The sequence below is a fragment of the Bombina bombina genome, chromosome 4 (genome assembly GCF_027579735.1).
Source record: "Bombina bombina isolate aBomBom1 chromosome 4, aBomBom1.pri, whole genome shotgun sequence".
Classification (NCBI taxonomy): Eukaryota; Metazoa; Chordata; class Amphibia; order Anura; family Bombinatoridae; genus Bombina; species Bombina bombina.
The window spans coordinates 31,395,086-31,411,518 of record NC_069502.1 but is presented as its reverse complement, the minus strand read 5'-3'; the positions used below and the strand labels follow the sequence as shown (position 1 = coordinate 31,411,518).

Genomic DNA, 16,433 nt, shown 5'->3' with positions numbered 1-16,433 from the left:
CAAGAGGGAGGGTCACCGAGTGTACAAGAGGGAGGGTCAGGGGAGGGGCACCGAGTGTACAAGAGGGAGGGTCAGGGGAGGGGCACCGAGTGTACAAGAGGGAGGGTCAGGGGAGGGGCACCGAGTGTACAAGAGGGAGGGTCAGGGGAGGGGCAGCGAGTGTACAAGAGGGAGGGTCAGGGGAGGGGCACCGAGTGTACAAGAGGGAGGGTCAGGGGAGGGGCACCGAGTGTACAAGAGGGAGGGTCAGGGGAGGGGCACCGAATGTACAAGAGGGAGGGGCAGGGGAAGGGCACCGAGTGTACAAGCGGGAGGGGCACCGAGTGTACAAGAGGGAGGGGCACCGAGTGTACAAGAGGGAGGGGCACCGAGTGTACAAGAGGGAGGGGCAGGGGAAGGGCACCGAGTGTACAAGAGGGAGGGGCACCGAGTGTACAAGAGGGAGGGTGCACCGAGTGTACAAGAGGGAGGGTGCACCGAGTGTACAAGAGGGAGGGTGCACCGAGTGTACAAGAGGGAGGGTGCACCGAGTGTACAAGAGGGAGGGTGCACCGAGTGTACAAGAGGGAGGGTGCACCGAGTGTACAAGAGGGAGGGTGCACCGAGTGTACAAGAGGGAGGGTGCACCGAGTGTACAAGAGGGAGGGTGCACCGAGTGTACAAGAGGGAGGGTGCACCGAGTGTACAAGAGGGGGGGGTGCACCGAGTGTACAAGAGGGAGGGTGCACCGAGTGTACAAGAGGGAGGGTGCACCGAGTGTACAAGAGGGAGGGTGCACCGAGTGTACAAGAGGGAGGGTGCACCGAGTGTACAAGAGGGAGGGTGCACCGAGTGTACAAGAGGGAGGGTGCACCGAGTGTACAAGAGGGAGGGTGCACCGAGTGTACAAGAGGGAGGGTGCACCGAGTGTACAAGAGGGGAGGGTGCACCGAGTGTACAAGAGGGAGGGTGCACCGAGTGTACAAGAGGGAGGGTGCACCGAGTGTACAAGAGGGAGGGTGCACCGAGTGTACAAGAGGGAGGGTGCACCGAGTGTACAAGAGGGAGGGTGCACCGAGTGTACAAGAGGGAGGGTGCACCGAGTGTACAAGAGGGAGGGTGCACCGAGTGTACAAGAGGGAGGGTCAGGGGAGGGTGCACCGAGTGTACAAGAGGGAGGGTGCACCGAGTGTACAAGAGGGAGGGTGCACCGAGTGTACAAGAGGGAGGGTGCACCGAGTGTACAAGAGGGAGGGGCAGGGGAAGGGCACCGAGTGTACAAGAGGGAGGGGCACCGAGTGTACAAGAGGGAGGGGCACCGAGTGTACAAGAGGGAGGGGCACCGAGTGTACAAGAGGGAGGGTGCACCGAGTGTACAAGAGGGAGGGTGCACCGAGTGTACAAGAGGGAGGGTGCACCGAGTGTACAAGAGGGAGGGTGCACCGAGTGTACAAGAGGGAGGGTGCACCGAGTGTACAAGAGGGAGGGTGCACCGAGTGTACAAGAGGGAGGGTGCACCGAGTGTACAAGAGGGAGGGTGCACCGAGTGTACAAGAGGGAGGGTCAGGGGAGGGGCACTGAGTGTGTAAGGGGAGGTGCTGGAGCACCGAATGTACAAGAGGGAAGGGCAGGGGAAGGGCACCGAGTGTACAAGAGGGAGGGGCACCGAGTGTACAAGAGGGAGGGGCACCGAGTGTACAAGAGGGAGGGTCACCGAGTGTACAAGAGGGAGGGTCAGGGGAGGGGCACCGAGTGTACAAGAGGGAGGGTCAGGGGAGAGGCACCGAGTGTACAAGAGGGAGGGTCAGGGGAGGGGCAGCGAGTGTACAAGAGGGAGGGTCAGGGGAGGGGCAGCGAGTGTACAAGAGGGAGGGTCAGGGGAGGGGCAGCGAGTGTACAAGAGGGAGGGTCAGGGGAGGGGCACCGAGTGTACAAGAGGGAGGGTCAGGGGAGGGGCACCGAATGTACAAGAGGGAGGGGCAGGGGAAGGGCACCGAGTGTACAAGAGGGAGGGTCACCGAGTGTACAAGAGGGAGGGTCACCGAGTGTACAAGAGGGAGGGTGCACCGAGTGTACAAGAGGGAGGGTGCACCGAGTGTACAAGAGGGAGGGTGCACCGAGTGTACAAGAGGGAGGGTGCACCGAGTGTACAAGAGGGAGGGTGCACCGAGTGTACAAGAGGGAGGGTGCACCGAGTGTACAAGAGGGAGGGTGCACCGAGTGTACAAGAGGGAGGGTGCACCGAGTGTACAAGAGGGAGGGTGCACCGAGTGTACAAGAGGGAGGGTGCACCGAGTGTACAAGAGGGAGGGTGCACCGAGTGTACAAGAGGGAGGGTGCACCGAGTGTACAAGAGGGAGGGTGCACCGAGTGTACAAGAGGGAGGGTGCACCGAGTGTACAAGAGGGAGGGTGCACCGAGTGTACAAGAGGGAGGGTGCACCGAGTGTACAAGAGGGAGGGTGCACCGAGTGTACAAGAGGGAGGGTGCACCGAGTGTACAAGAGGGAGGGTGCACCGAGTGTACAAGAGGGAGGGTGCACCGAGTGTACAAGAGGGAGGGTGCACCGAGTGTACAAGAGGGAGGGTGCACCGAGTGTACAAGAGGGAGGGTGCACCGAGTGTACAAGAGGGAGGGTGCACCGAGTGTACAAGAGGGAGGGTGCACCGAGTGTACAAGAGGGAGGGTCAGCGGAGGGGCAGCGAGTGTACAAGAGGGAGGGTGCACCGAGTGTACAAGAGGGAGGGTGCACCGAGTGTACAAGAGGGAGGGGTGCACCGAGTGTACAAGAGGGAGGGGCAGGGGAAGGGCACCGAGTGTACAAGAGGGAGGGGGCACCGAGTGTACAAGAGGGAGGGGCACCGAGTGTACAAGAGGGAGGGTGCACCGAGTGTACAAGAGGGAGGGTGCACCGAGTGTACAAGAGGGAGGGTGCACCGAGTGTACAAGAGGGAGGGTGCACCGAGTGTACAAGAGGGAGGGTGCACCGAGTGTACACGTGGGAGGGTGCACCGAGTGTACAAGAGGGAGGGTGCACCGAGTGTACAAGAGGGAGGGTCAGGGGAGGGGCACTGAGTGTGTAAGGGGAGGTGCTGGAGCACCGAATGTACAAGAGGGAGGGGCAGGGGAAGGGCACCGAGTGTACAAGAGGGAGGGGCACCGAGTGTACAAGAGGGAGGGGCACCGAGTGTACAAGAGGGAGGGTCACCGAGTGTACAAGAGGGAGGGTCAGGGGAGGGGCACCGAGTGTACAAGAGGGAGGGTCAGGGGAGAGGCACCGAGTGTACAAGAGGGAGGGTCAGGGGAGGGGCACCGAGTGTACAAGAGGGAGGGTCAGGGGAGGGGCAGCGAGTGTACAAGAGGGAGGGTCAGGGGAGGGGCACCGAGTGTACAAGAGGGAGGGTCAGGGGAGGGGCACCGAATGTACAAGAGGGAGGGGCAGGGGAAGGGCACCGAGTGTACAAGAGGGAGGGTCACCGAGTGTACAAGAGGGAGGGTCACCGAGTGTACAAGAGGGAGGGTCACCGAGTGTACAAGAGGGAGGGTCACCGAGTGTACAAGAGGGAGGGTTAGGGGAGAGGCACCGAGTGTACAAGAGGGAGAGTCAGGGGAGGGGCAGCGAGTGTACAAGAGGGAGGGTCAGGGGAGGGGCAGCGAGTGTACAAGAGGGAGGGGCAGCGAGTGTACAAGAGGGAGGGGCAGCGAGTGTACAAGAGGGAGGGGCAGCGAGTGTACAAGAGGGAGGGGCACCGAGTGTACAAGAGGGAGGGGCACCGAGTGTACAAGAGGGAGGGGCACCGAGTGTACAAGAGGGAGGGGCACCGAGTGTACAAGAGGGAGGGGCACAGAGTGTACAAGAGGGAGGGGCACCGAGTGTACAAGAGGGAGGGGCACCGAGTGTACAAGAGGGAGGGGCACCGAGTGTACAAGAGGGAGGGGCACAGAGTGTACAAGAGGGAGGGGCACAGAGTGTACAAGAGGGAGGGGCAGGGGAAGGGCACCGAGTGTACAAGAGGGAGGGGCACCGAGTGTACAAGAGGGAGGGGCACCGAGTGTACAAGAGGGAGGGGCACCGAGTGTACAAGAGGGAGGGTCAGGGGAGGGGCACCGAGTGTGTAAGGGGAGGTGCTGGTGCACCGAATGTACAAGAGGGAGGGGCAGGGGAAGGGCACCGAGTGTACAAGAGGGAGGGGCACCGAGTGTACAAGAGGGAGGGTCACCGAGTGTACAAGAGGGAGGGTCACCGAGTGTACAAGAGGGAGGGTCACCGAGTGTACAAGAGGGAGGGTCACCGAGTGTACAAGAGGGAGGGTCACCGAGTGTACAAGAGGGAGGGTCACCGAGTGTACAAGAGGGAGGGTCAGGGGAGGGTCACCGAGTGTACAAGAGGGAGGGTCAGGGGAGAGGCACCGAGTGTACAAGAGGGAGGGTCAGGGGAGGGGCAGCGAGTGTACAAGAGGGAGGGTCAGGGGAGGGGCAGCGAGTGTACAAGAGGGAGGGTCAGGGGAGGGGCAGCGAGTGTACAAGAGGGAGGGTCAGGGGAGGGGCACCGAGTGTACAAGAGGGAGGGTCAGGGGAGGGGCACCGAGTGTACAAGAGGGAGGGTCAGGGGAGGGGCACCGAGTGTACAAGAGGGAGGGTCAGGGGAGGGGCACCGAGTGTACAAGAGGGAGGGTCAGGGGAGGGGCACCGAGTGTACAAGAGGGAGGGGCACCGAGTGTACAAGAGGGAGGGGCACCGAGTGTACAAGAGGGAGGGGCACCGAGTGTACAAGAGGGAGGGTCACCGAGTGTACAAGAGGGAGGGTCACCGAGTGTACAAGAGGGAGGGTCACCGAGTGTACAAGAGGGAGGGTCACCGAGTGTACAAGAGGGAGGGTCAGGGGAGGGGCACCGAGTGTACAAGAGGGAGGGTCAGGGGAGAGGCACCGAGTGTACAAGAGGGAGGGTCAGGGGAGAGGCAGCGAGTGTACAAGAGGGAGGGTCAGGGGAGGGGCAGCGAGTGTACAAGAGGGAGGGTCAGGGGAGGGGCAGCGAGTGTACAAGAGGGAGGGTCAGGGGAGGGGCAGCGAGTGTACAAGAGGGAGGGGCAGCGAGTGTACAAGAGGGAGGGGCAGCGAGTGTACAAGAGGGAGGGGCAGCGAGTGTACAAGAGGGAGGGGCACCGAGTGTACAAGAGGGAGGGGCACCGAGTGTACAAGAGGGAGGGGCACCGAGTGTACAAGAGGGAGGGGCACCGAGTGTACAAGAGGGAGGGGCACCGAGTGTACAAGAGGGAGGGGCACCGAGTGTACAAGAGGGAGGGGGCACCGAGTGTACAAGAGGGAGGGGCACCGAGTGTACAAGAGGGAGGGGCACCGAGTGTACAAGAGGGAGGGGCACCGAGTGTTCAAGAGGGAGGGGCACCGAGTGTTCAAGAGGGAGGGGCACCGAGTGTTCAAGAGGGAGGGGCAGGGGCACCGAGTGTACAAGAGGGAGGGGCACTGAGTGTACAAGAGGGAGGGGTCAGGGGGGTGCTGCCGACACTCTATAAAACCTGATGACACATTGAGTAAGCTGATGAGAGAGAAGTGCTAGGGATACACTCCTTGCATAAACCCGGCACAATGAAACAGATGTAACTGTACTATAAGAAAAGGCAGAAGACACACAGACATTTCACATGCCAGAGACTAACCTGATCTCATTAATGCGGGGCATTGGATGCATCACCACCATTTTCTTCTTGGCTCTGGTCATGATGTGTGGCGTGAGGATGAACTGACCGAAGCACTGGGAGGGACAAAAGATGGATTTATTTATTTACGCTTATATCCATTTCTACAACATTGTGGTAACAGCACATGAAGCTGGAAATTCATCTTGACTAACAGATTAAATATATGCCAGATCTTGGAGAAACATCAAGCAAGCATTTTAAATTGCAAACCCTCTTCCTTTTGCTGTCAGATATATATTTAAGGTTGCCGTGTCTCTTCTCTAGTTCAGAGGGGCTTGTGGTATTTCTGGGCTGGACTAACTTTTTTTTTTTTACATGGGACTAGACCAAAATACTGCAGGAAAGAAATATAAAAATAAGGGCTTTAGAAAGGGGCTATGTATTCCAGGATCCGTATTGATTGGCTGAGTGATCAGCTTTTGTAGCATACAGCCCCATCATAGTTCTTCCAGGAGTAAATAAAGAAAGCATCAAATATCAAAATAAAAAGCACATCCAAAGTCCCTCTCTGGAGCAATAAGCATGGCAGCTACGGAGCAGAACAGACCGGTGGTCTCGTGACTGCTGATTGTGTCCTGCCAAGGACCTGCCATGTTTGCAGGTACAAGTGGGACTTTACCTTTATGTTTTACCCTTCATGGCGGTTAAATACACAGAATGCTATGGTCAGTAATGCAAACATTTTAATGAAGTGTGTACATTCTATTATTTGTCTAGCTATATACCAGGAGCAATACAGCATCAGGGTGATAAGTGCACGAAGGGCGTCTGTGATAGGAGATGGCAGGGACCAGCGCTTTGTGCACTTTCATACAACCTGTGGGACAGCTTTGTGCCCAGCATGATCATTGCAGATCGCAGATATGGGACAGAGGGGGGACGGCACTAAATGGGTGCAGAGGAAATAATGCTTTATTAGGTAGGATGGGGACCAAATCACCAGAGACAAAGTCAGCATTCGACAAGTAAATAGCTCAGATATCCAGAGGTAGTCAGGGGTGGCTCCAGTTAAATGAGGATGTTGCCTTTAAGCCATTAACGAGGATTATCGTGTGTGTGCTGGGACAATGAATGTGAGATTAATACGAAGTGTAAGGTGATGTCACAACACTATGTGCTCCTGGAACAAACATTTATACTGAGGCATTGTGGTAACCTAGAGACGCCAAGGGCACTATTTATCATTCCAATTCTCCTATATTTTCTCCTAAAAGTTCTCATGAGAAATAATTCTCCTATTTATCATTCAAAAATACTCCTAAAATTGGGCAAGTTCGACTGTAAAATTCTCCTACTCTGTTCTAACTCTCCTTGGAGAACATGTTCTCCAAAAAAAGGGTTAAATTCAATCTTTTTAGTCGTATTTCATATAGTTCTCCTCATAATTCTCCTAGTTACAAATTTATCATTTATAGTCTCCTGTGGAGGACTGAAAGTTCTCCTGCAAGTTCCTACCTTAAAGTTCTCCATAACTACAGTGGAGAACAGCATTAGAAATCTATTCTCTACCAGTTGTAGAAGCAGTTACACACAAAAAAGGGCTCTACAAGGTGCAAAAATTATCTATAACAAAGCCCAATAATAATGGTTATTGGAGTGCAATAATAATTTATGATGGAGTAAAAAAAAAAAATATGATGGAGCACCAAAATATATAAGAGCACAAAAATTATATCTATTGGGGCATAAAAATAAGATATAAAAAAGCACTAAAATTGAAGCACTAAAACAATGAAATTTAGATCTATTTTCTTATATAAAAGTTTGCTGAAGAGGGGCGTTAACAAAGCTACTAGGAAGGCTGTATAAAGATTTCTATTGGTTTATATATGATTGACGTGGAGAATAGTTGCTTATTTTTAGTGATAAATAAGGAGAAGATACTAATCCGACTGGAGAAATTTATCATTAGTTCTCTCCAGCTCTACCATGGAGAAAAAAACAACTTTATGAGAAATATGGGCGCACATGTGCTCCTCTCCTAAGGAGAGCTGTGGAGAACTGATAGGAGAACAGAAAGGAGAATTCCCCAAATGATTGATAAATGGAGCCCTTGCAGATGCCGGCTCTGATTTAGCTCTAGGGAAGTATAATGAGAGTCTATTTCCTGGTTATAAAAATGTTTCACTTCCTACATCCTTAGGAGTTTTATAGATTTATTTACTAATACAGACTGACTGCATAACTATCTGTTTACTTTCTTTTTAATGTAATAAAGGGACATTAAACACAGCTTAGAACCTGCATTATAATAACCTTCATGTTTGAGACTTGACACAATAAAGCTGCATTAGTCATAGCAAATGAGTATATTGTTTTCTTTTTGATCAGGTCACTGGTTTCTCTGACCCACAGAAGAAAAGGACTATTGCTAGCTATTGTAAACAATCACAAACTAATACACATATTGGATTACACCCATGCTTTTCAACAAAAGATACCGAGAAAAATTGTTAATAGAAGTAAATGAGAAAGTGATTTCAAATCGCATGTTCTATCTGAATCATGAAAGAAAATGTTTGTGTGTCATATCACTTTAATAATAAAGAAATGTAAACAAGCAGAAACATACCCTACTACCTATATATATATATATATATATATATATATATATATATATATATATATATATATATATATATATATATATATACACATATACATATATATACACGCACACACACACATACATACACAATAAATATTACCGGCTAAACTACATATTTATATATACACACAATAAATATTACCGGCTAAACTACATATTTATATATACACACAATAAATATTACCGGCTAAACTACATATTTATATATACACAATAAATATTACCGGCTAAACTACATATTTATATATACACAATAAATATTACCGGCTAAACTACATATTTATATACACACAATAAATATTACCGGCTAAACTACATATTTATATATATATATATATATATATATATACACACACATTAAATATTACCGGCTAAACTACATATTTATATATACACACAACAAATATTACCGGCTAAACTACATATTTATATACACACAATAAATATTACCGGCTAAACTACATATTTATATATACACAATAAATACTACCGGCTAAACTACATATTTATATATATATATACACAATAAATACTACCGGCTAAACTACATATTTATATATATATATACACAATAAATATTACCGGCTAAACTACATATTTATATATACACACAATAAATATTACCGGCTAAACTACATATTTATATATACACACAATAAATATTACCGGCTAAACTACATATTTATATATACACACAATAAATATTACTGGCTAAACTACATATTTATATACACACAATAAATATTACCGGCTAAACTACATATTTATATACACACAATAAATATTACCGGCTAAACTACATATTTATATACACACAATAAATATTACTGGCTAAACTACATATTTATATATACACAATAAATACTACCGGCTAAACTACATATTTATATATACACAATAAATATTAACGGCTAAACTACATATTTATATATACACACAATAAATATTACCGGCTAAACTACATATTTATATATACACACAATAAATATTACCGGCTAAACTACATATTTATATATACACAATAAATATTACCGGCTAAACTACATATTTATATACACACAATAAATATTACCGGCTAAACTACATATTTATATATATATACACACATTAAATATTACCGGCTAAACTACATATTTATATATACACACAACAAATATTACCGGCTAAACTACATATTTATATATACACAATAAATATTACCGGCTAAACTACATATTTATATATACACAATAAATACTACCGGCTAAACTACATATTTATATATATACACAATAAATATTACCGGCTAAACTACATATTTATATATACACACAATAAATATTACCGGCTAAACTACATATTTATATATACACACAATAAATATTACCGGCTAAACTACATATTTATATATACACACAATAAATATTACCGGCTAAACTACATATTTATATATACACACAATAAATATTACTGGCTAAACTACATATTTATATACACACAATAAATATTACCGGCTAAACTACATATTTATATACACACAATAAATATTACCGGCTAAACTACATATTTATATACACACAATAAATATTACCGGCTAAACTACATATTTATATACACACACAATAAATACTACCGGCTTAACTACATATTTATATATACACAATAAATATTACCGGCTAAACTACATATTTATATATACACAAATATTACCGGCTAAACTACATATTTATATATACACACAATAAATATTACCGGCTAAACTACATATTTATATACACACAATAAATACTACCGGCTAAACTACATATTTATATATACACACAATAAATATTACCGGCTAAACTACATATTTATATATACACAATAAATATTACCGGCTAAACTACATATTTATATATACACAATAAATATTACCAGCTAAACTACATATTTATATATACACACAATAAATATTACCGGCTAAACTACATATTTATATATACACACAATAAATTTTACCGGCTAAACTACATATTTATATATACACAATAAATATTACCAGCTAAACTACATATTTATATACACACAAATACTACCGGCTAAACTACATATTTATATATACACACAATAAATATTACCGGCTAAACTACATATTTATATATACACACAATAAATATTACCGGCTAAACTACATATTTATATATACACACAATAAATATTACCGGCTAAACTACATATTTATATACACACAATAAATATTACCGGCTAAACTACATATTTATATACACACAATAAATACTACCGGCTAAACTACATATTTATATAAAAGGATAATCAAAGTTCAAATGAGGTGCACAAACAGCCAGTTGTGAATACAAGTTATCTTTTCTTTATTGCAAGTAAAATGTTCACTCCCTTCACGGATACAGGATATACAAGTATAGTAGTGAGTGGAGGTAGCTTCACTCTAGTGACTGTCTGCTGACATGTTTCGGCGATGAAGCCGTAATCGTAGCTACAGTCTCAGGTGTACAGAGTCTAATAAACCTGTTCCTGGTACCTGATTGGTTTAAAAATATAATTAAAACCACACCTAGAGTGAAGTTAACCCCCACTCTCTTTACACATAAGACATAATGGAATAGCAATTGTCCATTGCTTATTGTGACATACACAATTAGGAAATCTAAACTACATTGCATAAACAATCAATAAGTGAAAGAAATGCAAGTTTAAATAAACCTTATAACCTTTTTTTTTAAAAAGACGCCAATGGATAAATATCAACTGATACAATGTTAGTCACATTTGCAAGAATGATAAAAACAAAAAGCAAACACTATGTATTAAGTGCCAATAGACCTTACATATATATAGAACCAATTAAATCTATATTTATATTTATACTGGCATATGTATAGGCCAAGCTCTTGCCTAGAATTCCTCGAAATATATATAACATAATTTATGTAAGAACTTACCTGATAAATTCATTTCTTTCATATTAGCAAGAGTCCATGAGCTAATGACGTATGGGATATACATTCCTACCAGGAGGGGCAAAGTTTCCCAAACCTTAAAATGCCTATAAATACACCCCTCACCACACCCACAATTCAGTTTAACGAATAGCCAAGAAGTGGGGTGATAAGAAAAAAGTGCGAAAGCATATAAAATAAGGAATTGGAATAATTGTGCTTTATACAAAAAAATCAAAACCACCACAAAAAAGGGTGGGCCTCATGGACTCTTGCTAATATGAAAGAAATGAATTTATCAGGTAAGTTCTTACATAAATTATGTTTTCTTTCATGTAATTAGCAAGAGTCCATGAGCTAGTGACGTATGGGATAATGATTACCCAAGATGTGGATCTTTCCACGCAAGAGTCACTAGAGAGGGAGGGATAAAATAAAGACAGCCAATTCCTGCTGAAAATAATCCACACCCAGAATAAAATGTTAATGAAAAAACATAAGCAGAAGATTCAAACTGAACCCACTGCCTGAAATACGTTTCTACCAAAAACTGCTTCAGAAGAAGAAAACACATCAAAATGGTAGAATTTAGTAAAAGTATGCAAAGAGGACCAAGTTGCTGCTTTGCAAATCTGATCAACCGAAGCTTCATTCCTAAACGCCCAGGAAGTAGAAACTGACCTAGTAGAATGAGCTGTAATCCTTTGAGGCGGAGTGTTACCCGACTCAACATAGGCATGATGAAATAAAGATTTCAACCAAGATGCCAAAGAAATGGCAGAAGCTTTCTGGCCTTTTCTAGAACCGGAAAAGATGACAAATAGACTAGAAGTCTTTCGGAAAGACTTAGTAGCTTCAACATAATATTACAAAGCTCTAACAGCATCCAAAGAAAGCAATGATTTCTCCTTAGAATTCATAGGATTAGGACATAATGAAGGAACCACAATTTCTCTACTAATGTTGTTAGAATTCACAACCTTAGGTAAAAAATTCAAAAGAAGTTCGCAGCACCACCTTATCCTAATGCAAAATCAGAAAAGGAGACTCACAAAAAAGAGTAGATAATTCAGAGACTCTTCTGGCAGAAGAGATAGCCAAAGAAACAAAACTTTCCAAGAAAGTAATATAACGACCAAAGAATGCATGGGTTCAAAAGGAGGAGCTTGAAGAGCCCCCAGAACCAAATTCAAACTCCAAGGAGGAGAAATTGACTTAATGACAGGTTTTATACGAACCAAAGGTTGTACAAAACAATGAATATCAGGAAGATTAGCAATCCTTCTGTGAAAAAGAACAGAAAGAGCAGAGATTTGTCTTTCAAGGAACTTGCGGACAAACCTTTATCTAAACCATCCTGAAGAAACTGTAAAAGTCTCGGTATTCAAAAAGAATGCCAAGAAAAAAGATGAGAAAGACACTAAGAAATATAAGTCTTCCAGACTCTATAATATATCTCTCTAGATACAGATTTACGAGCCTGTCACATAGTATCAATCACAGAGTCAGAGAAACCTCTTTGACCAAGAATCAAGCGTTCAAACTCCATACCTTAAAATTAAGGTAATGAGATCCTGATGGAAAAAAGAACCTTGAGACAGAAAGACTGGTCTTAACGGAAGAGTCCACAGCTGGCAAGAGGCCATCCGGACAAGATCCGCATACCAAAACCTGTGAGACCATGCTGGAGCTACCAGCAGGACAAACGAGCATTCCTTTAGAATATTGGAAAATACCCTTGGAAGAAGAACTAGAGGCGGAAAGATATAGGCAGGATGACACTTGTAAGGAAGAGATAATGCATCCACTGCCTCCGCCCGAGGATCCCGGGATCCGGACAGATACCAGGGAAGTTTCTTGTTTAGATGAGAAGCCATCAGATCTATTTCTGGGAGTTCCCACATTTTGAACAATCTGAGGAAATACCTCTGGGTGAAGAGACCATTCGCCCAGGTGCAACGTTTGGCGACTGAGATAATCCGCTTTCCAATTGTCCATACCTGGGATATGAACCGCAGAGATTAGACAGGAGCTGGATTCCGCCCAAACCAAAATTCGAGATACTTCTTTCATAGCCAGAGGACTGTGAGTCCCTCCTTGATGATTGATGTATGCCACAGTTGTGACATTGTCTATCTGAAAACAAATGAACAACTCTCTCTTCAGAAGAGACCAAGACTGAAGAGCTCTGAAAATTGCACGGAGTTCCAAAATATTGATCGGAAATCTCACCTCCTGAGATTCCTAAACCCCTTGTGCTGTCAGATACCCCCACACAGCTCCCCAACCTGTAAGACTTGCATCTGTTGAGATCATAGTCCAGGTCGGAAGAACAAAGAAGCCCCCTGAACTAAACGATGGTGATCTGTCCACCATGTCAGAGAGTGTCGTATAATCGGTTTAAAGATATTAATTGAGATATCTGAGTAATCCCTGTACCATTGGTTCAGCATACAGAGCTGAAGAGGTCGCATGTGAAAACGAGCAAAGGAGATCGCATCTGATGCGGCAGTCCTAAGACCTAAAATTTCCATGCATAAGGCTACCAAAGGGAATGATTGTGACTGAAGGTTTTGACAAGCTGATATCAATGTTAAACTTCTCTTGTCTGACAAGGACAGAGTCATAGACACTGAATCTATCTAGAAACCTAAAAAGGTTACCCTTGTCTGAGGAATCAATGAACTGATTGGTAAATTGATCCTCCAACCATGAACTTGAAGAAACAACACAAGTCGATTCGTATGAGATTCTTCGAAAATGAGAAGACTGAGCAAATACCAAGATATCGTCCAAATAAGGAAATACCAAAACCCTGTTCTCTGATTACAGAAAGAAGGGCACCGAGAACCTTTGAAAAAAATTCTTGGAACTGAGGCTAGGCCAAAAGGTAGAGCCACAAAACTGGTAATGCTTGTCTAAAAAGAGAATCTCAGACACTAAAAGTGATCTGGATGAATCGGAATATGCAGATACACATCCTGTAAATCTATTGTAGACATATAATGCCCTTGCTAAACAAAAGGCAGGATAGTCCTACAGTAACCATCTTGAATGTTGGTATCCTTACATAACGATTCAATATTGATAGATCCGGAACTGGTCTGAAGGAAATGACCTTCTTTGGTACAATGAAGAGATAAAATAAAACCCCAGCCCCTGTTCCAGAACTGGAACTGGCATAATTACTCCAGCCAACTCTAGATCTGAAACACATTTCAGAAATGCTGAGCCTTTGCTGTGTTAACTGGGACACGGGAAAGAAAAGAATCTCTTAGCAGGAGGCCTTAACTTGAAGCCAATTCTGTACCTTTCTGAAACAATGTTCTGAAACCAGAGATTGAGAACGGAATTGATCCAAATTTCTTTGAAGAAAACATAATCTGCCCCATACCAGCTGAGCTGGAATAAGGGCCGCACCTACATGGGTACTTAGGAGCTGGCTATAGGTTTCTATAAGGCTTGGATATATTCCAAACTGGAAATAGTTTCCAAACTGATACCGCTCCTAACAGTTGAGATAATAATTTATTACCCTGGAAAGAAAGGGAAAGCAAAGTTGACTTAGAAGACATATCAGCATTCCAAGTTTAATCCATAAAGCTTTTCTAGCTAAAATAGCTAGAGACATATACCTGACATCAACTCTAATGACATCAAAAGATGGTATCACCAATAAAATTATTAGCATGTTATAGAATAATAATAATGCTATAAAATAATGATCTGTGACTTGTTGCGCTAAAGCTTCTTAACCAAAAAGTTGAAGCTGCAGCAACATCCACTAAAAATATAGCAGGTCTAAGAAGATTACCTGAACATAAGTAAGCTTTTCTTAGAAAGGATTCAATTTTCCTATCTAAAGGATCCTTAAATGAAGTACTATCTGCCGTAGGAATAGTAGTACATTTAGCAGGAGTAGAGACAACCCCATAACCTTAGGGATTTTGTCCCAAAAAACTCTAATCTGTCAGATGGCACAGGATATAATTGCTTAAACGTTTAGAAGGAGTAAAAGAATTACCCAAATTATTCCATTCCCTGGAAATTACTTCAGAAATAGCATCAGGGAGAATAAACACTTCTGGAATAACTACAGGAGATTTAAAAACCTTATTTAAACGTTTAGATTTAGTATCAAGAGGACCAGAATCCTCTATTTCTAATGCAATTAATACTTCTTAAAATAAAGAACGAATAAATTCCATCTTGAACAAATACAAAGATTTATCAGCATCAACCTCTGAGACAGAAACCTCTGAACCAGAAGAACCATTATCAGTATCAGAATGATGATGTTCATTTAAAAATTCATCTGAAAAAAGAGAAGTTTTAAAAGACTTTTATGTAAACTAGAAGGAGAAATAACAGACATAGCCTTCTTAATGGATTTAAAAAATAAAATATCTTATGTTATCAGGAACACTCTGAAAATTAGATGTTGACGGAACAGCAACAGGTAATGTAACAGTACTAAAGGAAATTTTATCTGCATTAATAAGTTTGTCATGACATGCAATACAAACAACAGCTGGAGAAACAGATACCAAAAATTTATAGCAGATACACTTAGCTTGGTAGCTCCAGCACCGGGCAGTAATTTTCCTGAAGTATCTTCTGACTCAGTTGCAACGTGGAACATCTTGCAATATGTAAAAGAAAAAACAACATATAAAGCAAAATTAATCAAATTCCTTAAATGACAGTTTCAGGAATGGGAAAAAAATGCCAGTGAACAAGCTTCTAGCAACCAGAAGCAATAAATAATGAGACTTAAATAATGTGGAGACAAAAGCGACGCCCATATTTTTTTAGCGCCAAATAAGACGCCCACATTATTTGGCGCCTAAATGCTTTTGGCGCCAAAAAGGACGCCACATCCGGAACGCCGACATTTTTGGCGCAAAAGAACGTCAAAAAAATGAAGCATTTTCAGCCCCCGCGAGCCTAACAGCCCACAGGGAAAAAAGTCAAATTTTTTAAGGTAAGAAAAAATGATTGGTTCAAATGCATTATCCCAAATATGAAACTGACTGTCTGAAAAAAAGGAATGTTGAACATCCTGAGTCAAGGCAAATAAATGTTTGAATACATATATTTAGAACTTTATAAAAAAGTGCCCAACCATAGCTTAGTGTCACAGAAAATAAGACTTACTTACCCCAGGACACTCATCTACATGTTTGTAGAAA

At 43.8% G+C, this 16,433-nt stretch overlaps 1 protein-coding gene across 3 annotated transcripts in view; it reads right to left on the bottom strand.

The window, feature by feature from the left end:
- Positions 1–16,433, bottom strand: part of CAD (carbamoyl-phosphate synthetase 2, aspartate transcarbamylase, and dihydroorotase) — a 290,191-nt gene that overhangs the window by 13,459 nt on the left and 260,299 nt on the right. For all 3 annotated transcript variants that reach the window (XM_053709445.1, XM_053709446.1, XM_053709447.1), the window contains one exon: positions 5,656–5,750. In XM_053709445.1, the coding sequence (XP_053565420.1) occupies positions 5,656–5,750 (95 nt within the window). The remainder of the gene's footprint in view (positions 1–5,655; positions 5,751–16,433) is intronic.